The following is a 21257-nucleotide window of genomic DNA, read 5'->3' on the forward strand; positions in this document are numbered from 1 at the left end:
TTTTATTGCACCTTTAATAGAAGTAATGCCCTAAAGAGATCGCCTATCACGGTTGCTTGCTCCAACTTTAATATATTTGCGAAAGATTGTGATCTTAACTTCGATTCCTTAAAATGTATTCTAGGTAAAGCTGTTCTCGAGTTTAGCAAAAAATAGTTTATCTTTATCTAATTAGTTTATATATTTTTCTATATGTTTTTGTGCGCATCTGTACACTTATTTGTTTATTGTTTTTTATATATGTATTTTGTATTTTTTTCTTTTGCCTACTTGTGGCTTATGCTGTTTGGCAAATATATATCTATTATTATTATTATTATTATTAACACAGAATTTAATTTTTGTCACCACTTCTCTGGCTGTAGAAAAAATTCTTTAACGCTATCTAATAGAGCTATAATTTAAAAGCATTTTCAAACATAGAATTATGGAATTTGATCCAAAAAAAATCCAAAAAATCCAGAAATCGAAAATTTAGAAACGCCAACAATTTTTGTAAAATTGACGAGTATTTAGTGATACTTTAACAAAAATCAGACAAAGTGATATTAAATCATTAAAGCTCCTCACATTAATCCCTGGAAACGTATTTAACGCAAGAAGAATAAACCCGGAAACTACAACATATCATCCAGTTCCTGAGCCACCAGAATTACCAGATCATCAGTGAATTTTTATTACTTTCTTCAATTACATATTATTGGAAGCCGTCAGTAAAAACAGAGATAAAATTATTTGCCCAGGGTTCCAACGCGTACCTATGTCAAACTTCGTAAACTTAGGTTCCATATTAAAACAAAAGGCTTTTTCTACTTCGTTTAATAAAATAGAAACCCACTATCACTCTCGTCGTCACAACACTACTATCACAATCTCCCTTGCTACCCTGGAAATTTATCCCCAACAAAATTCTTCACCACTTGGGACAACTTCTCCGGAAACTTGATATCAAAGTCCACCACAATATCCCCCCTCCTGGACGATTCCTTCGGGAACGGCAACCCCAGCCCCAGTATCCTCTTCACACTACTCGGCTTGATTATCTCCCCACTAAAATCCAACTTCACCCTTTTATCATTCAAAGTAGGAACACTAACCGAACAGCCACACAAAGCCTGCTTAAGCGAAATCTGCGCGGTGAACAAAATATCACTTCCACTCCGCTTAAACACGGGGTGCGGCTTATCCTTGATAATAAAAACCACGTCCGCGGGCACCCTATCAGGCAAAACGTCCCCCTCCTTCGGGAACGTGATCCTCGTCCCAGCCTTCCAACCCGGCTTCACCACAATCGTCAACATCTTCTCCTCCCGCGTGCGCACCCCATTCTCCACCACGTTCCTCGAGATCTTGATGGTCTTGGTGCACCCGTGCAGAACGTCCTCCAAGCACACGCTCAAGTCGTACTCCACCGGCGGGTCCTGCTTCTGCTTGCGCATCTCCATGAACACGTTGAAGGGGTTGTCGTCCAGGTCGAAGAAGCTTTCGAAGGGGTCGGCGCTACCGAAGAACTGGGCGAAGGTGGCCCGCGGGTCCCCGTGGAAGGTGTAGCTGAAGCTCTCTGGCCCGCCCCCGGGGCCCAGCACGCCCCCTTTTAACCCGTCTTCGCCGTAGGTGTCATAAATATCACGTTTTTTCTTGTCGGATAGTACCTCGTAGGCTTCGGCGATCTCCTTGAACTTGTCTTCGGCACCTGGAGATTTGCTCTTGTCGGGGTGGTTGTGCAAGGCTAGTCTTCTATACGCTTTCTTGATTTCGTCGTCGGTGGCGTTGCGTTTGAGTCCCAGGATTTTGTAGTAGTCCCGACCCATCGTGCTGACAGGTTGTCACTGAAATTTTGACGTTTTTTTCTTGGAGATGCGAATACGACGTCATTATCTGGTCAAAAATTAAAAGACCCCTGAACCGGCAACGTTGTACGAAAATGCAACCGATAACATTGCTTAGGGAGGTTTTTGGTGCCAAATGTGCTGTCAAAACTTGAGGTTAGGATGATTTTGGTTTTCACTCAAAACACGAATTTTTTTTTGTTTTATTTTGACATTTTTGTCATGAAATTTCAAATTTGAATTTTTTACTACCAACTTACCAATATACAAACACGCCCAACTTAATTGTGGTGGTTTTTTAATTTTTCAATCAACAGTAGGTGACAATGGGTTTTTTGGATTTCTTAAATTTTCTGGGTTACTTGGATTTCTTGAATTTATTGGAGGTCTTCGATTTCTTAGATTTTTGGATTTCTTGAATTTTCTAGATTTCTTTGATTCTCTGGATCTTGTATTTCTTGGATTTTTTGGGTTTCTTGGAATTCATGAATTTCTTCAATTTCTTGGATATCTTAGATGACCGCGATTTCTTGAATGTCTTGGATTTCATGCGTTTCTTGGACTGTTTGCATTTCTTGAGATTCTTCAATTTCTTGAATTTCCTTGTTTTCTTGGATTTCATGAATTTCTTGGATGTCTTAGATGTTTTCGATTTCTAGAATGTCTTGGACTTCTTGCACTTCGGGATTCTATGAATGTCTTGAATATACTGGATATCTTGGATTTCATGGATTTCTTCAATTTCTTGGGCGCCTTAGATATCATGGATTTTGTGAATGTCTTGAATTTCCTGATTTTCTTGAGTTTTTTAGGTTTTTGCATTTTATTGTTTCCTTGGAGTTCTTGAATTTCTTCAATGATTTGGATTTCTTGGATGTCTTGGATTTTTGGGATTTCTTCAATTTCTTGGATGTTTTAGATGTCTTGGACTTCTTCGGTTTCGTGAATTTCTTGCATATTTTTCGATTTCTTAGATTTCTTTTATTTTTTGGGTATCATAGATATCGTACATGGATTTCTGTAGATGTCTTCGATTTCTTGAATGTGTAGGATTTCATGGGTGTTTTGTATTTTGTTGTTTTCTTGGATTTCAGAGAGTTCTTGGATGTCTTAGATGTCTTGGATTTCTTGCGTTTCTTGGGCTGTTTGCGTTTTTTGTGATTCTTCTTGGATTTCTTGGGGTTTTTGCTTTTATTGAGATTCTTCAGTTTCTTAAATTCCCTTGTTTTGTTGAGTTTTTTGGGCATTTTGTATTTTCTTGTTTTCTTGAAGTTCTTGGATTTCTTCAATTTCTGGCATATCTTAGATGTCTTGGACTTTTTAAGTTTCTTGGACTTCTTCAATTTCTTCGATATTTTATATGTCTTCGATTTTTTGAATATGTTCGACTTCATGCGTTTTTTGGATTGTTTCCATTTCCTGAGTTTCTTCGCTTTCTTGGATTTCCTTGTTTTCTTGAGTTTCTTGAGTGTTTTGGGTAACTTTGGTTTCTTGACTCTTTGGGTTTTTTGTATGTCCTTGTTTGGTGGATTTCAGGGATTTTTGATGTCTTCGATATCTTGGGATTTCTTGCGACTCTTGGGCTGTTTGCGTTTTTTGAGTTTCCTCCTGGACTTCTTAGATTTCTCGGATTTCTTCGATTTCTTGGATTTCTTCAATTCCTTCAATGTCTTCAATTTCTTCAGGTTCTTGGATATCTTAGATGTCTTCCATTTCTTAAATGTGTTGGATTTCATGCGTTTTTTGGATTGTTTCTTCAATTTCTTATATTTCCTTGTTTTCTTGGGTTTCTTGAGTTTTTTGGGTAACTTTGGTTTCTTGACTCTTTGGGTCTTTTGTATTTCTTTTTTTCGTGGATTTCTTGGATTTCAGGGATTTTTTGGATGTCTTCGATGTCTTGGGATTTCTTGCAATTCTTGGGCTGTTTGCATTTTTTGAGTTTCTTCTTGGATTTCTTAGATTTGTTGGATTTTTTGGATTCATTTGATTTCTTGGATCTTGTGAATATTTTTTTTTTTGGTCTTGGATTTCTTGGGGTGTTTGCGTTTTTTGTTTCTCCAGTTTATCGAATTTCCTTGTTTTCTTGAGTTTTTTGGGCTTTTTGTATTTTCTTGTTTCGTTGAAGTAGTTGGATTTCTTCAATTTCTTGCTGTCTTAGACATCTTGGTCTTTTTCGGTTTCTTGGATTTCTTGGATATTTCTAGATTTCTTGGATTTCTTCAATTTCTTGGATATTTTAGATGTCTTTAATTTCTTGAATATCTTGGATTTCATGCGTTTTTTGGATTGTTTCCATTTCTTGAGTTTCGTCAATTTCTTTGGATTTCAGGAATTTTTTCGATTCTTTGCATTTCTTGTATTTTGTGAATGATTTGATTCTCTGGTCTTGGATTTCTAGGGGTGTTTGCGTTTTTTGTTTCTTCAGTTTCCCGAATTTCCTTGTTTTCTTTGACTTTTTTGGGCTTTTTGTATTTTCTTGTTTTCTTGGAATTCTTAGATTTCTTCAAGTTCTTCGATGATTTGGATTTTTTGGATGTTTTGGTTTCTTGAGGGCGCACTTCTTGAGTTTCTTGGATTTCTTCAATTTCTTGGATGTCTTAGATCTCTTGGTCTTCTTCGGTTTCTTGGATATTTTTTGAATTCTTGAATTTTTTGGATATCTTGGATTTCTGGAGTTTCTTGCATTTCTTGAATTTCTTGGATATCTTAGATGTCTTCAATTTCTTGAATGTGTTGGATTGCTTGCGTTTCTTGGGCTGTTTGCGTTTTTTGAGTTTCTTCTTGGATTTTTTGTATTTCTCGGATTTTTTGGTTTTCTCAGATTTCTTGGATTTTTTGGATTTCTTGAATTTCTAGAATTTCTTGGATTTTGTGAATGTCTTGAATTTTTTGAATGTCTTAGATTTCTTGAGGTGTTTGCGTTTTTTGTTATTTTAGTTTCTTGAGTTTCCTTTTTTCTTGAGTTTTTTTGGGCTTTTTGTATTTTATTGTTTTCTTCAAGTTCTTCGATGATTTGGATTTTTTGGATGTCTTGGAATTCTTTGGTTTCTTGAGCTGCGCACTTCTTGAGTTTCTTGGATTTCTTCAATTTCTTGAATGTCTTAGACGTCTTGGTCTTTTTCGGTTTCTTGGAAATTTTTAGAACTCTTGAATTTCTTGGATATCTTGGGTTTCATGGATTTCTTGAATTTCTTGGATTTTTTGGATTTCTTGGATTTCTAGAATTTCTTGGATTTTGTGAATGTCTTGAATTTTTTGAATGTCTTAGATTTCTTGAGGTGTTTGCGTTTTTTGTTATTTTAGTTTCTTGAGTTTCCTTTTTTCTTGAGTTTTTTTGGGCTTTTTGCATTTTATTGTTTTCTTCAAGTTCTTCGATGATTTGGATTTTTTGGATGTCTTAGAATTCTTTGGTTTCTTGAGCTGCGCACTTCTTGAGTTTCTTGGATTTCTTCAATTTCTTGAATGTCTTAGATGTCTTGGTCTTTTTCGGTTTCTTGGAAATTTTTAGAATTCTTGAATATCTTGGATATCTTGGATTTCATGGATTTCTTGAATTTCTTGGATATCTTAGATGTCTTTAATTTCTTGAATGTGTTGGATTTCTTGCGTTTCTTGGGCTGTTTCCGTTTTTTGAGTTTCTTCTTGGATTTTTTAGATTTCTCGGATTTCTTGGATTCCTAGGATTTCTTGGACTTTGTGAATATCTTGAATTTTTTAATGTCTTGGATTTCTTGGGGTAGTTTGCGTTTCTTGTTTCTTCAGTTTCTTGAATTTCCTTCTTTTCTTCGGTTTTTTGTATTTTCTTATTTTATTGAAGTTCTTGGATTTCTTCAGTTTCTTCGATGATTTGGATTTCTTTAATGTCTTGAAGTTCTTTGGTTTCTTGAGCTGCGCACTTCTTGAGTTTCATGGATTTTTTCAATTTCTTGGATGTCTTAGATGCCTTAGACTTTTTCGGTTTCTTGGATATTTTTAGATTGTTTGGATTACTTGGATTTTTTGAATTTTTTGGATATCTTAGATGTCTCCGATTTCTTGAATGTGTTGGATTTCTTGCATTTCTTGGGCTCCTTGCGTTTTTTGTGTTCCTTCTTGGATTTTTTAGATTTCTCGGATTTTTTGAATTTCTTAGATTTCTAGGATTTCTTGAGGCGTTTGCGTTTTTTGTTTCTTCAGTTTCTTGAATTGTTTTATTGGGTTTTTTGGATTTTCTTATTTTCTTGGAGTTCTTAGATTTCTTCAATTTCTTGGATGTCTTGGATTTCTTTAATATTGGATATCTTAGGTGTCTTCGATTTCTTAAATGTGTTGGATTTCATGCGTATTTTGAATTGTTTCAATTTCTTGAGTTTCTTCAATTTCTTGGATTTCCATGTTTTCTTGAGTTTCTAGAATTTTTTGGGTTACTTTAGTTTCTTGAATGTTTTGGATTTTTTTGTATTTCCTTATTTTATTGGATTTCAAGGATTTTTTGGATGTGTTAGATGTTTTGGATTTCTTGCATTTCTTGTGTTGCTTGCGTTTTTTTGAGTTTCTTCAGTTTCTGGAATTTCTTTTTTTTTGAGTTTCTTGAGTTTGGGCTTTTTGCATTTCCTTGTTTTCTTGGATTTATTCAATTTCTTTTTTGGATTTCTTGAATGTTGTGGATTTTTTGTTTTTTTGGGCTGCACACTTCTTGAATTTCTTGGATTTCATGGATGTCTTCAATTTCTTGGAATTTACGGATTTCTTCAATTTTTTTAACTTTTTGAATATCTTGGGTTTCTGCGTTTTTTTGGCTACTTGCCCTTCTTGAATTTCCTCGTTTTCTTAAGTTTCTTGGGCATCTAGAGCTTCTTGGACATCTTTGACTTCTTGGATTTCTTGAGTTTTCTGTATTTCTTTGTTTTCTTGGATTTCTTCAATTTTTTTATTTTTTGGGTGTCTTGGATTGCTGTGATTTCTTGGGCTGCACATTTGTTGAGTTTTCGTGTTCCTTGAAATTCATTGCCTTCTTGAATTTCTTGATTTGCTTGCGTTTGTTTCTTGGATTTCTAGTGCAATTTTTTTTATCATATGGTACATTTTTTTACTATGTGTTTATTGTATGTTTCTAAATTTATTTTTTAATAATAATTCTTGTTAAAAACATTTTCAAATATCGTCTAAAATAAGCTGACCTGACCTGATGCACTAAAGACATATTTACATTCGGATTTTTAATTAAATGTAACTTTACTTTATTTCCCACACGAAAGTAAATATTTCTGGCCCTACTTCTGTTTTTTTCTTGGATTTCTTGGATTTTTTAATGTATTGGGTTTCTCTGACTTTCTTATTTTCTTGAATTTTCTCAGTTTCTTGAGTTTCTTCCATTTCTTAGGTTTCGTGGATTTCTTGCAATTCTTTGGACTTTTTTGGGTTTCTTGGATTTTTTGGTTTTCTTGCATTGCTCGGATTTCTTGAATTCCTTCAGTTATTCTTGAGTTTCGTGATATTGGGAATCGAAAAATTGCTAAATCTAAAAACCGAAAAATTTTAAAATGAAAATTTGAGGAGTTTCATATCTTCAAATTGAGGAAGCCAAAAAAATTAAAAATTAAAAAATTCAAGTCAAAAAACCGGGAGTGTTATTTGGGCCAACAGTTTTTACTTCATAGAGGTGATCAGAAAACCAAAAATTGTAAACAATTTCGGTATTTTTTTTTTTTTTACTGACAGGTTGTCACTAAAATTTTAACGTTCTGTTGTTTGCAGGTGCGAACCCGACGTTACGTGACAACGGGCGCGGATTTCGCGCGGACCAATGGGCGAGGTTCTGCGGGAGGTACGTGTGCGCGGACGTGATCGAGAAGCACGCCAGACAGCGACTTCTGGAGCGCAGCACCTCCTACGGGAACTGGGGCGGCGAGAACGAGCTAGGCGCCAGAGTGATGATGGGAAAAGTCGTACCCGTGCCGCCGATCCCGCAGCAAACTTCGCACGGTGAGTCGGGCCACCAGGTCGTGACATCGTCTGACCATTCGTTTCAGGGCTAAAATCCAAGCTGAAAAAAGTATTCCGCACGTCTTCCGGGCACGGCCGCAGCGACGACTCCTTCTCCAGCGCCAGACTCGTGACCCAGCTCACCTCGGCGGCGCTGTGCGCCAGCTCCCCCGTGCTTCCATCGGCCCCATCCGTGCCCCCGGTGGTGAAGTCGCTCATCCGGCCCCTCACCGTGCCCAAGCTGCAGATCACCCTCGTCAACAACAACGGCGACCACCCCAACAACAACCTGAGCAACGGGGTGGCCAAGCCGCCGCCACCCGCCCCCGACTCCAAGACGCCCGTGATCAAGCCCGGCCGGACCAAGAAGAAGAAATAGCACCGGTGCGCTCTCTGCGCGCGGTAGAGGACTAATCGAAGACACGAGAGACTGTGTAGAGTAGGCTGGGTTGTACGAGATTGTGATTGTATAGACATATAACTATTTAATACTTATGTATCGTATTTGTAAGCACAATAATATATCGCGATGTCGACTTTAAATAACACCATAAATCTGCATAAGTTAAGACTTGTTTAGTGCGGCCAATAAATTGGGTAAATAAACAGGGCAGGGTTTAATTGATGGATGTCTACGAGGCGTAGATCACGAGTTGGCAGAGACTGTGTATTAGGAAAATTGAGGCGGTTATGAATCAGGCCGGCGTGCTGCTGGAAACAGGCCAAGACGGTGATTTGACGATTTGCAAACGCGATTATGGGTTTGCTTAGTCGAGTGTCGGCTGGGATTCGAGCGATTGTGGGTAAACGGCGCTTCGCTGCTTCGCCGCTCGATTTATTGGTGTACACTGGTTTATCTTTATATCATCCAGTAGGTTAAGGCTCTACCATTGTAATATTGTGTTTTTGGAATATTGACCGTTTGGTTATTTTATAATTTCTATTTAATAAACTTAAATTTTAATACATGTGGGTGTTTTTTCTTCGGCTGAACACGAATATCAACCAACGACAAGTTTAACAAACCGAAATTAACCTCGTTCTAATAAGGAATCTAAATCTGTAAAATATACAGTAGTTACGTTTTTCCAAAAATACAACACCAAAGTCTCCCAAAATTGTTTTACATAATTTACAAAAAAAATCTCCATGGGCTTCCAAATTGTACGCAAGAGTCTCCCGAATTAAAAAAAAACACTGCGGCACTTAAGACTTCAAATTCATAAAAAATAAAAAAAAAATCTTTAAATTTATCCGAAAATAAAACACCCGGGGACCTAAAATTAACTGGGAACATTTTAAACGTAAGGTTTTGAAAACTTTGAGAATTTTTGATCCGTCAAACATTTTTTCCGGAAATCATCAAACAAACAACGATTTTCTGCGTATCTGCGCACAGGAAAATTAAATTTTCATGACTAGTACTGTAAAGACCTTGCAAGACGCAAAATAAAAAAGATGCAAAAAAAAAGAACAATTTATTCAAAACTATTAATTAGAAATATTAATATGAATTGTGGAACTTGTTAGGTTTGAAATTTTGATTCCTGATAGTGATTTATGGCCGAGCTTCAAATTTTCAGTAAAAGTCCCAGTCGAGAGATCTTAGCAGATTCCGTATAAATCATTAGTACTAGAGGAATTATTGCCCATACTAGTTAGTAGTTGTGTTTTTTGCTGGCCCTGATCGTATTTTTCTTCCTACATCTATCTTATTTTGGATTGACTCCTTGATATAGCCCTCAGCCACCGTTGTACTTTGCCCGTGCATTCCAGAGGTGTAATACCATATATCGCCTGTACAAAGCAAGATTTCCTTCATCATTTTTTTGTTTTAGAATCAGGAATGTGTACTATTAGAACGTTATTTTGATCTTAAATGGGATCCTGTAACATCTTTGATAATAATTTGTCGCATCGACAAGCTCCCGAAGCGCCAACAATAAGTGCGACCTGTGAACACATAAAAAAATAAATTTATTTGAGGTACTTATTTAATCATTGTCACAACTTACTTTCGCCAATAAAAATTCCTTGTTGAGAGCTTCAAGAAGAAGTTTATCCACTCGATTTTCGTTTTAAGTTTGCAATAAGATTATAAAACTTCCTAATTTTAACATCAACATGTTCCAAAGACTTGAGGGTTTTTGCAAACTTGGTTTTTTCGCAAAATACGCAAGAAATACTTCTTCGGTAAGTGAAGTAACTTTTTTTTCTCGACGTCAATCTTTGAAAATTTGCAGAGAAAAATTCGAAAAATAAAGGGGGGCAGACAAGTCCGCATTTTTCTCGCTTATTTGAAGAGGTACGGAATCGTAATCCTGAGGAAAAAGCAAATTTGACTGCCCCCCTTAATTTTTTGAATTTTTCAAAGTTGGTCCTTACCGACCGTGTGGGGTATCGTTTTACGGGGAATTCCCTCAGGATTACGATTCCGTAGTCGTTTTTGATGTATCTCCTCAAATAAGCGAGAAAAATACCAATTTGTCTGCCCCCCTTAATTTTTTGAATTTTTCAAAATTGATTCTTATCGACCGTGTTGGGTATCGTTTGACGTGGATTTCCCTCAGGATTACGATTCCGTACTCGCTTTTGATGTACCTCTTCAACTAAGCGAGAAAAATGCAAATTTGTCTGCCCCCCTTTATTTTTTTTATTTTTCAAAATTGTTCCTTATCGATCGTGTTGGGTATCGTTTTACGCGGAATTTTTTCAGGATTACGATTCCGTACTCACTTTTGATATACCTCTTCAACTAAGCGAGAAAAATGCCAATTTGTCTGACCCCTTTAGTTTTTTGAATTTTTCAAAATTGGTCCTTATCGACCGTGTTGGGTATCGTTTTACGCGGAATTCCCTCAGGATTACGATTCCGTAGTCGTTTTTGATGTAACTCTTCAAATAAGCGAGGAAAAAGCAAATATGTCTGCCCCCCTTTATTTTTTTAATTTTTCAAAATTGGTCCTTATCGACCGTGTTGGGTATCGTTTTACGCGGAAATCCCTCAGGATTACGATTGCGTATTCGTTTTTGATCTATCTCTTCATATAAGCGAGAAAAATGCAAATTTGTCTGCCCCCCCCCCTTAATTTTTTGAATTTTTCAAAATTGGTCCTTACCGACCGTGTTGGATATCGTTTTACGCGGAATTCCCTCAGGATTACGATTCCGTCCTCGCTTTTGATGTACTTCTTCAAATAAGCGAGAAAAATGCCAATTTGTCTGCCCCCTTTATTTTTATTATTTTTCAAAATTGGTCCTTATGGACCGTGTTGGGTATCTTTTAACGCGGAATTCCCTCAGGATTACGATTCCGTACTCGTTTTTGATCTAAATCTTCAAATGAACGAGAAAAATGCCAATTTGTTTGCCCCCCTTTATTTTTTGAATTTTTCAAAATTGGTCCTTATTGACCGTGTTGGATATCGTTTTACGCGGAATTCCCTCAGGATTACGATTCCGTACTCGTTTTTGATGTATCTCTTCAAATAAGCGAGAAAAATGCGAATTTGTCTGCCCCCCTTAATTTTTTGAATTTTTCAAAATTGGTCCTTATCGACCGTGTGGGGTATCGTTTTACGCGGAATTCCCTCAGGATTACGATTCCGTAGTCGTTTTTGATGTAACTCTTCAAATAAGCGAGGAAAAAGCAAATATGTCTGCCCCCCTTTATTTTTTGAATCTTTCAAAATTGGTCCTTATCGACCGTGTGGGGTATCGTTTTACGCGGAATTCCCTCAGGATTACGATTCCGTAGTCATTTTTGATGTAACTCTTCAAATTAGCGAGGAAAAAGCAAATATGTCTGCCCCCCTTTATTTTTTGAATTTTTCAAAATTGGTCCTTATCGACCGTGTGGGGTATCGTTTTACGCGGAATTCCCTCAGGATTACGATTCCAACTCGTTTCTGATGTATCTCTTCAAATAAGCGAGAAAAATGCGAATTTGTCTGCCCCCCTTAATTTTTCGAATTTTTCAAAATTGGTCCTTATCGACCGTGTGGGGTATCGTTTTACGCGGAATATCCTCAGGATTACGATTCCGTACTCGTTTTTGATCTAAATCTTCAAATGAACGAGAAAAATGCCAATTTGTTTGCCCCCCTTTATTTTTTGAATTTTTCAAAATTGGTCCTTATTGACCGTGTTGGATATCGTTTTACGCGGAATTCCCTCAGGATTACGATTCCGTACTCGTTTTTGATGTATCTCTTCAAATAAGCGAGAAAAATGCGAATTTGTCTGCCCCCCTTAATTTTTTGAATTTTTCAAAATTGGTCCTTATCGACCGTGTGGGGTATCGTTTTACGCGGAATTCCCTCAGGATTACGATTCCGTAGTCGTTTTTGATGTAACTCTTCAAATAAGCGAGGAAAAAGCAAATATGTCTGCCCCCCTTTATTTTTTGAATCTTTCAAAATTGGTCCTTATCGACCGTGTGGGGTATCGTTTTACGCGGAATTCCCTCAGGATTACGATTCCGTAGTCATTTTTGATGTAACTGTTCAAATAAGCGAGGAAAAAGCAAATATGTCTGCCCCCCTTTATTTTTTGAATTTTTCAAAATTGGTCCTTATCGACCGTGTGGGGTATCGTTTTACGCGGAATTCCCTCAGGATTACGATTCCGTAGTCATTTTTGATGTAACTCTTCAAATAAGCGAGGAAAAAGCAAATATGTCTGCCCCCCTTTATTTCTTGAATTTTTCAAAATTGGTCCTTATCGACCGTGTTGGGTATCGTTTTACGCGGAATTCCCTCAGGATTACGATTCCGTAGTCGTTTTTGATGTAACTCTTCAAATAAGCGAGGAAAAAGCAAATATGTCTGCCCCCCTTTATTTTTTGAATTTTTCAAAATTGGTCCTTATCGACCGTGTTGGGTATCGTTTTACGCGGAAATCCCTCAGGATTGCGATTGCGTATTCGTTTTTGATCTATCTCTTCATATAAGCGAGAAAAATGCAAATTTGTCTGCACCCCCTTAATTTTTTGAATTTTTCAAAATTGGTCCTTACCGACCGTGTTGGATATCGTTTTACGCGGAATTCCCTCAGGATTACGATTCCGTACTCGCTTTTGATGTACTTCTTCAAATAAGCGAGAAAAATGCCAATTTGTCTGCCCCCTTTATTTTTTTTATTTTTCAAAATTGGTCCTTATGGACCGTGTTGGGTATCTTTTTACGCGGAATTCCCTCAGGATTACGATTCCGTACTCGTTTTTGATGTATCTCTTCAAATAAGCGAGAAAAATGCGAATTTGTCTGCCCCCCTTAATTTTTTGAATTTTTCACAATTAGTCTTTATCGACCGTGTGGGGTATCGTTTTACGCGGAATATCCTCAGGATTACGATTCCGTACACGTTTTTGATCGAAATCTTCAAATAAACGAGAAAAATGCCAATTTGTTTGCCCCCCTTTATTTTTTGAATTTTTCAAAATTGGTCCTTATTGACCGTGTTGGATATCGTTTTACGTGGAATTCCCTCAGGATTACGATTCCGTACTCGTTTTTGATGTAACTCTTCAAATAAGCGAGGAAAAAGCAAATATGTCTGCCCCCCTTTATTTTTTGAATTTTTCAAAATTGGTCCTTATCGACTGTGTTGGGTATCGTTTTACGCGGAATTCCCTCAGGATTACGATTCCGTAGTCGTTTTTGATGTAACTCTTCAAATAAGCGAGGAAAAAGCAAATATGTCTGCCCCCCTTTATTTTTTGAATTTTTCAAAATTGGTCCTTATTGACCGTATTGGATATCGTTTTACGCGGAATTCCCTCAGGATTACGATTCCGTACTCGTTTTTGATGTATCTCTTCAAATAAGCGAGAAAAATGGGAATTTGTCTGCCCCCCTTAATTTTTTGAATTTTTCACAATTAGTCTTTATCGACCGTGTGGGGTATCGTTTTACGCGGAATATCCTCAGGATTACGATTCCGTACTCGTTTTTGATCTAAATCTTCAGATAAGCGAGAAAAAAGCAAATTTGTCTGCCCCCCTTTATTTTTTGAATTTTTCAAAATTGGTCATTATCGACCGTGTTGGGTATCGTTTTACGCGGAATTCCCTCAGGATTACGATTCCGTACTCGCTTTTGATGTAGCTCTTCAAATAAACGAGAAAAATGCCAATTGTTTGCCCCCCTTTATTTTTCGAATTTTTCAAAATTGGTCCTTATTTACCGTGTTGGATATCGTTTTACTCGGAATTCCCTCAGGATTACGATTCCGTACTCGTTTTTGTTGTATCTCTTCAAATAAGCGAGAAAAATGGGAATTTGTCTGCCCCCCTTAATTTTTTGAATTTTTCACAATTAGTCTTTATCGACCGTGTAGGGTATCGTTTTACGCGGAATTCCCTCAGGATTACGATTCCGTACTCGCTTTTGATGTAGCTCTTCAAATAAACGAGAAAAATGCCAATTTGTTTGCCCCCCTTTATTTTTCGAATTTTTCAAAATTGGTCCTTATTGACCGTGTTGGATATCGTTTTACGCGGAATTCCCTCAGAATTACGATTCCGTACTCGTTTTTGATCTAAATCTTCAAATAAGCGAGAAAAAAGCAAATTAGTCTGCCCCCCTTAATTTTTTGAATTTTTCAAAATTGGTCCTTATCGACCGTGTTGGGTATCGTTTTACGCGGAATTCCCTCAGGATTACGATTCCGTACTCGCTTTTGATGTACCTCTTCAACTAAGCGAGAAAAATGCATTCGAAGCATAAAGGGAGGCAGACAAATATATGAATTTTTCTCGATTATTTGAAGAGCTTTTTAAGTATCGTGTTGTTCAAAGAATCCTATGTATATCAAGAAAAAAATTAAAGCCAAATATTAAGCTGCCCCGATCTAAATAATAATGAAGTTTTCATTGGTTGGCAGACCTAGGGGCGGAGCCTAATTGCAAAATCCATATTTCTCTACAAAAGTTCACCATTTTAAACGTGTTTTAAGTTTCTAAGAATAAAAAAAATCATCACAATTGAGATGGGGTGGGTGGGTGGGGTTTATATTTTGCCTTTTTTTCTTAATGTACATTATTCTTTGAACAACACGATACTCAAAAACAGGTTTTTAATGTCTTGTAAAGAAATAAGAATTTTGCAGTTAAGCTTCGCCCTCTTGGTTCACGGCGAATAAAAAAATTCATTACAATTGAGACTGGGTGGGTGGGTGGGGCTACATTATGCCTTTTTTTTTCTTAATATGTGTAGATTTATTTCACCAACAACAAACTTAACCCCGCCCACCCACCCCATCTAGAAAAGATCGGTATTTGTTTACCTGCATACTGCCAAAAATCAACTGTATACAAATTGTATTAAAATTAAGATTTTCACCAATTACCACGAAAAATGCAGCGAAAATTTTAAAATATGAATAAAAATGCACTTAGCATTAAACTATGCAATAATTGCAAATTTTATTTGAAAGTACTGAACTCTTTAGACCACTTGTTTTCTTTTACTTTTAGTCGTTGATCATACGTTGATTTAAATTCATGTGTAGACTCTAAAACTAATCTAACTTACGGGATATAAAAGTGAGGATAGAAAAAAATGAGCTTGTGGAAACTGTGTTTAATTCAAATACTTAATACCATATCAATCTATGTATATTACAATAAAAAATATAATTTCACTTAAAATTAACAAGAAAATGAATGGTTCAAAGAGTCAATAGTAAATAAATTGGCACAAAAAAATCCTAAGATTAAGGGTCCCAACATTGATAATAATAAATCGAGGTGTTACAAGGCGTTGTCTAGGGATGTTCTCCACCACAGACGTCAAAACGAAACCTAACTTCCCAATTGAGTAAGCAACCGATGAAAACGACGACAAATCACAGGAAGATATCATAACGAACGAATAACACACGTCAGAGTCCGTAAACCGAAAAGCGCAAAATTCGCAGAACAAGCTTGTTCGCAAAATCGATACGAAGGTTTAAAGCCGATTTAGAGAGGAGGCACTATATCGAACTCGAACTGAGAATCTACTCTTGCTATTCCTGAACCACAATACGAAAAAGGACGTCGAACCGAACCGAAAAAAACACCGATTTAGAATTCAATTTATGTACGAAATGGCAGTGTTCACATCTAACGTATCGGTAATATTCAAAACAGGATAACGATTAATAATCATCTAGTTATTATCCCTAATTGCTTAAGTATATTAAAGTCAACAATTAGCTTCATTAGCTAAATTTAGTTAGGCGTCTTCATTATAACTAGAAAAATTTACGCTAAATATCAAAAAGTTGCGATGCTGTTCAAGTGCTTTACACCAAGGTTAAGATTGTCGACAGTGTGTAACACTATCTTGATGAGATGCTGCTTAAACACACAATCGTGGAAATCGTGGTAAGCCGTCTAACATAGCACGCTCATTAAAATAATGCAGACTGCGGAATTCGCTAGCCTCTAGTGGTCGGAGGTGGTGGAATACTGGAGAGAATACTTTGGGTTCCGAGTTAATACCATCGAGTACTTGAACGATCTCGAAGAGCTACTTAGACGGCGATCTAGCCAGGAAACACGCAAACTAGGACTGGAAGGTGCGACATGCCAAATCATAGTGCTACACAAAATCGATGGGTGTTCTGGGAAAGGGCACGCGGACGACGGCGAGAGAAGTTGCGGGCGATTCCGGAGAAACTGACAACGAAAACCAAGTTCTACAATTATTAATGAAACCATAAACAAAATTCTTGAATTCGCGAAAATTTAAGAAATTATTTAAACAATTTTTGAATATACTTGACACACAGAAGCTAAAAAATTATCAAAAATTTGAAAATCTAATCCAAAACTTCCATCATAAACATTTTCAAATATTAATTAGCGAATCATGTAAAATTCCAACTGTCCGGTAGTTTCCCCATTTTTTTTTTTCCTTTAGAATTATGTACAACTTTCCTTTTCAAAAATTTGAAATTTTGGATTTTAAAAGCTTCTGTAATTTTTCAAATACAGTTACGATTTTATACACTTAAAGTCTTCTTATAAAGTCTTCTTAAACCTATCTACATTCAATAAAATATTCAAATTAAAACGTAAATAAAAAGTCAAGTGTTAGCCTTTTTTTAAATTTATTTTTGGGATGTTATGTGGAAAATCGCAAAAATTTTCTCCAGTTTTGTAATATTTTAGGAGAGATTATTGAAAAACGTTCTTGTTCTGTCTCTGCTTTTTTTATCTATTTCCACATCTTTTTTTTGAAACAAGAAACTCAAAATTTTCAAAATTCAAGGGCTCACAACTTCCCAAATAATTATACATACTAACTATTTTTAATGAAAATTTGGAAAATACAAATATAAAATTATGCCAATTTTTAATTAATACTGATGCGATATTTAAAGATTACTTTTTGAAAATTCAAATATTTAAAACTTTAATAACCGGAAATCTTTTAGAATTTCAGGTTCCAAATATTCACAACGAGAAAAACTGAAACGGTCGCGAATGTTTAAAACATACAGGTTATAAAAAACTTTTTTGACATGAACAATTAAAATTTTTTAAATTTCACAATTTCAGAAACTTCATTTATAACACATGATTTAATATAAATTAGTTCGTGATTTTAACAAACTGTGAATTTACAATTTACGAAGAGTAGTTATTTTGGATTCAAATCCAAAAACCCAAAAGCTGAAAAACCAAAAAACTGAAGAAAAATCAAAATTTCAGTTTTTTTGTGGTGCAAAAGAACATTACATATTAAATGATCGTATCTCTATACAGCGAAAATTATCTTAAAATCATATAAAAACAATTGTTAAAAAAATTATATTTCGTACACTGATTTCTAAAATTTTTCAAATTTACTGTCACTGAATTTTTAAATGAGATATTTTATTGTTTACCTTTAGCCAATTTTTCATTTTTCTGCTTCATCATTTTCATTTTTCAATTTCTTAGTTTTTCGATTTTACAATTTTTTGATTCTTGAATTTTTAGATTTTTACTTTTTCAAAAAATTAGAAAATCGTCAAATTAAAAAAATCGAAACAATGAAAACTTCAAAAGTGGAAAAATCGAATACGTGAAAAAAGAAAAATCGAACAATTCAGAAACCAAAACAATGTGAAATTGCAAAATTGCAAACCACGAAAATGAAAAATCCAAAAATTACACACCAAGAAACAGAAACACTGAAAAATTGAAAAAACGAAAAATTAAAAAACTGAAAAACTTGAAAATTAAAAAATGAAAAAACGGAAAAAGGCAAAAGTTGAAAAATTAACAGAAACGACTTTTTTATTTTTTGTTTACTTTAACAAATATCTCGCTTTTCAAATTTGATTTTTTTTTTGTGATGCAAAAAAATATTACTGCTAGATGTTAAAGAACCTTTTAAATTTTTCAATATTTAGATATTCTAATTTTTTATGTTTGTTTTTGATTTTAGGATTTTCAATTGTTTAATATTTTTTGAAACGAAAAATGCAAAAATCGAAAAATCCGAAAGTTCAAAAACCAAAAACTGAAGAAACTGAAAAATCAAAGTATTCAAAAATCACAAAATTGTAAAATCGTAAAACTAAAAATTGAAAGAAAAATCGACTTTTATATTTATTGAGAGTTCCAATATTTTTCGTATTTTTCTGTTATTGAATTTTTCAATTATTAGATATTTTAATTTTTCATTTTAGCCAATTTTTCATTTTTCTGTTTCTTCAGTTTTTATTTATCATAGTGTCAGTTTTTCCCGTTTAAAATTTTTCGATTTATGAATTTTTAGATTTTTCAGTTTGTCGATGTTTAACTTTTCGATTTTTTTTTGTTTCGAAAAATTACAAAATCGTCAAATTAAAGAAACGAGAGATGCAAAAATCAAAACATTGAAAACTTCAAAAGTTGAAAAATCGAATAACTGAAAAAACGAAAAATTGAACGATTGAAAAATCAGAACATGAAAAATTGAACAATTCAGAAACCAAAAAAATGTGAAATCTAAAAATTGCACATCGAGAAACTGAAAAATCGACAAATACGAATTAAGAAACAGAAATATGTAGTTCAAAATTGAAAAACCGAAAAATTTATAGAAACGAGCTTTTTTCTTCAATTTTTTTAATATTCTTATTTTTCGTTTTTTCCAATTTTTTATTTTTGTTTCCTAATTTTTCATTTTTCAATTGTCAGACTTTTGAGTATCCCAATTTTTATTTTTTTGTTCAAAAATTGCAAAATCGTAAAATTAAAGAAACAAAAAATTCAAAAATCAAAAACTGAAAATTTGAAAAATTGAAAAAACGAAACATCTAAAAATCAAACATTGAAAAATCCAAAAATTAAAATCGGGAAACTGAAAAATTTAAAAATTCAGAAATCAAAAAAATGTAAAATCAAAAAATTGCTAACCGCAAAAAAATTACGAACCAAGAAACAGAAACACTGAAAAACTGAAAAAAAAAAAAACGAAAAATGAAGAGATTGAAAAAGTCAAAAATTGAAAAATTAACAAGTTTTATATTTTTTGTTTACTTTATCCAATATTTCGCTGTTCAAAATTCCCGTTTTCTTCCTGATGCAAAAAAATATTAAATGATCTTAAAATTATATAAACACAAATATACAAAAAAAAAATACTTCATACATTCATTATAACATCAAAAATTCTTTGATTTTTCAGCTTTTGAATTTTTCAATTTTTAGATATTGTAATTTTTCGTTTTCAATTTTTTCATTTTTGTTTCTTCATTCTCAACTTTTGGATTTCTGATTTTCCGGTCTGGAGTTTTCCAACTTTTCGATATTTGAATTTTCAGATTTTCTTTCTCCGATTTTTGGGTTTTTTCAAAAATTACAAAATCGTAAAACTGATAAAAACGAAAAATGCAAAAATCGAAAAATTGAACAAAAAATCGAAAAATCAAAAAAATCAGAAACTCAAAAATCCAAAAAATGTAAAATGGAAAAATTTCAAACCGCAAAAATTAAAAATTCAAAAATTACACACTAAGAAACAAACACCAAAAATAAAAAATTCAAAAACGGAACAAGTCAAAATTAACAGAAATAAGTTTATTTTTTGTTTACCTTATCCAATATTTCGCTTTTCAAAATTTCTGCTTTTTCATGATGCAAAAAAAAATAGATATTAAATAATCGTCTGACTGTAAAATGAAAGTGATCTTAAAATCATATAAGCACAATTATAAAAAAAAAAATACTTCATACATTCATTACGAATTCCAAAATTCTTCGATTTTTCAGCTTTTGAATTTTTAAATTTTCAGATATTTTTATTTTTCGTTTTCTTTAATTTTTACATTTTTGTTTCTTCATTTGTAATTTTTGGATTTTTGATTTTCAGGTCTGCAATTTTCCAATTTTTCGATTTTTGAATTTTCAGATTTCTTTTTTCGATTTCTGGGTTTTTTGAAAAATTACAAAATCGTAAAACTGATAAAACCGAAAAATGCAAAAATCGAAAAATTGAAGAAACAAAAAATCGAAAAAATCAAAAAGTCAAACTGAAAAATCCAAAAAATGTAAAATGAAAAAACTGCAAAACGCAAAAATGAAAAATCCAAAAATTACAAACTGAGGGACAGAAACACTGGAAAACTGAAAAACGAAAAATTAAAAAACTGAAAAACCTAAAAATTAAAAAATGGGAAAACAGAACAACTCAAAAGTTGGAAAATTAACAGAAGCGAGTTTTTTATATTTTGTTTACTTTATCCAATATTTCGCTTTCAAAATTTCTGTTTTTTCGTGATGCAAAAAAATATTAGATATTAAATAATCGTGCGACTGTAAATTAAAATGTTTTAATTTTTCAATTTTTCGATATTTTGATTTTTCGTTTCTTAGATTTTTTTCATTTTTGCTTCTTCATTTTTAATTTTTGGGTTTCTGATTGTCCAGTCTGCAATTTTATCAACTTTCCGATTTTTGAATTCTCAAATTTTTTCTTCTTAGATTTTTGGGTTTTTGAAAAATAAAAAAAAATTATCGTAAAACAGATAAAAACGAACAATGCAAAAATCGGGAAACTGAAAAATCTAAAAATTCAGATATCAAAAAAACTGGAAATTCAAAAAATTGCAAACCGCAAAAATGAAAAATCCAAAAATTACAAACTAAGAAACAGAAATTGAAAAACTGAAAAAATTAAAAAATGGAAAAACGGAACTCAAAAGTTGAAAAATTAACACAAAAATTTTTTATTTTTTGTTTACTTAATCCAATATTCCGCTTTTCAAAATTTGTTTTTTTGTCGTGAAGCAAAAAAAAATAATAAAATCATATAAACACAATTATAAAAATTTTTAAAAATTTTAATTTTTCGTTTTTTCCAATTTTTTCACTTTGTTTTTCTTCACTTTTAATTTTTAGATTTCTCCCGTTCCGGTCTGCAATTTTCCAATTTTTCGATTTTCGAATTTCAGATTTTTCCTTCGATTTTTAACTTAAAGAAACAAAAAATCGAAGTCAAA

General features: G+C 33.8%; 2 protein-coding genes across 5 annotated transcripts in view; one reads left to right on the forward strand and one right to left on the reverse strand.

Annotated features, from left to right (window-relative positions):
* The window catches only part of LOC135127676 (ankyrin repeat domain-containing protein 33B-like), a 118731-nt gene extending 109970 nt beyond the window's left edge, over positions 1-8761 (forward strand). For all 4 annotated transcript variants that reach the window (XM_064054215.1, XM_064054213.1, XM_064054214.1 and 1 more), the window contains exons 7-8: positions 7566-7793; positions 7841-8761. In XM_064054215.1, coding sequence (XP_063910285.1) covers positions 7566-7793; positions 7841-8172 — 560 coding nt within the window. In that variant the 3' untranslated portion in view covers positions 8173-8761. The remainder of the gene's footprint in view (positions 1-7565; positions 7794-7840) is intronic.
* Positions 805-2021, reverse strand: LOC135128294 (dnaJ protein homolog 1-like). Its single transcript, XM_064055201.1, has one exon. It carries the CDS (start codon positions 1809-1811, stop codon positions 882-884), a length of 930 nt encoding a protein of 309 aa, XP_063911271.1. The 5' UTR covers positions 1812-2021; the 3' UTR covers positions 805-881.
* Positions 8762-21257: the final 12496 nt, after the last annotated feature.

The sequence above is a fragment of the Zophobas morio genome, unplaced genomic scaffold (genome assembly GCF_036711695.1).
Source record: "Zophobas morio isolate AGI-343-1 ecotype UQ-CSIRO unplaced genomic scaffold, CSIRO_AGI_Zmor_V1 ptg000012l, whole genome shotgun sequence".
Taxonomy (NCBI): domain Eukaryota; kingdom Metazoa; phylum Arthropoda; class Insecta; order Coleoptera; family Tenebrionidae; genus Zophobas; species Zophobas morio.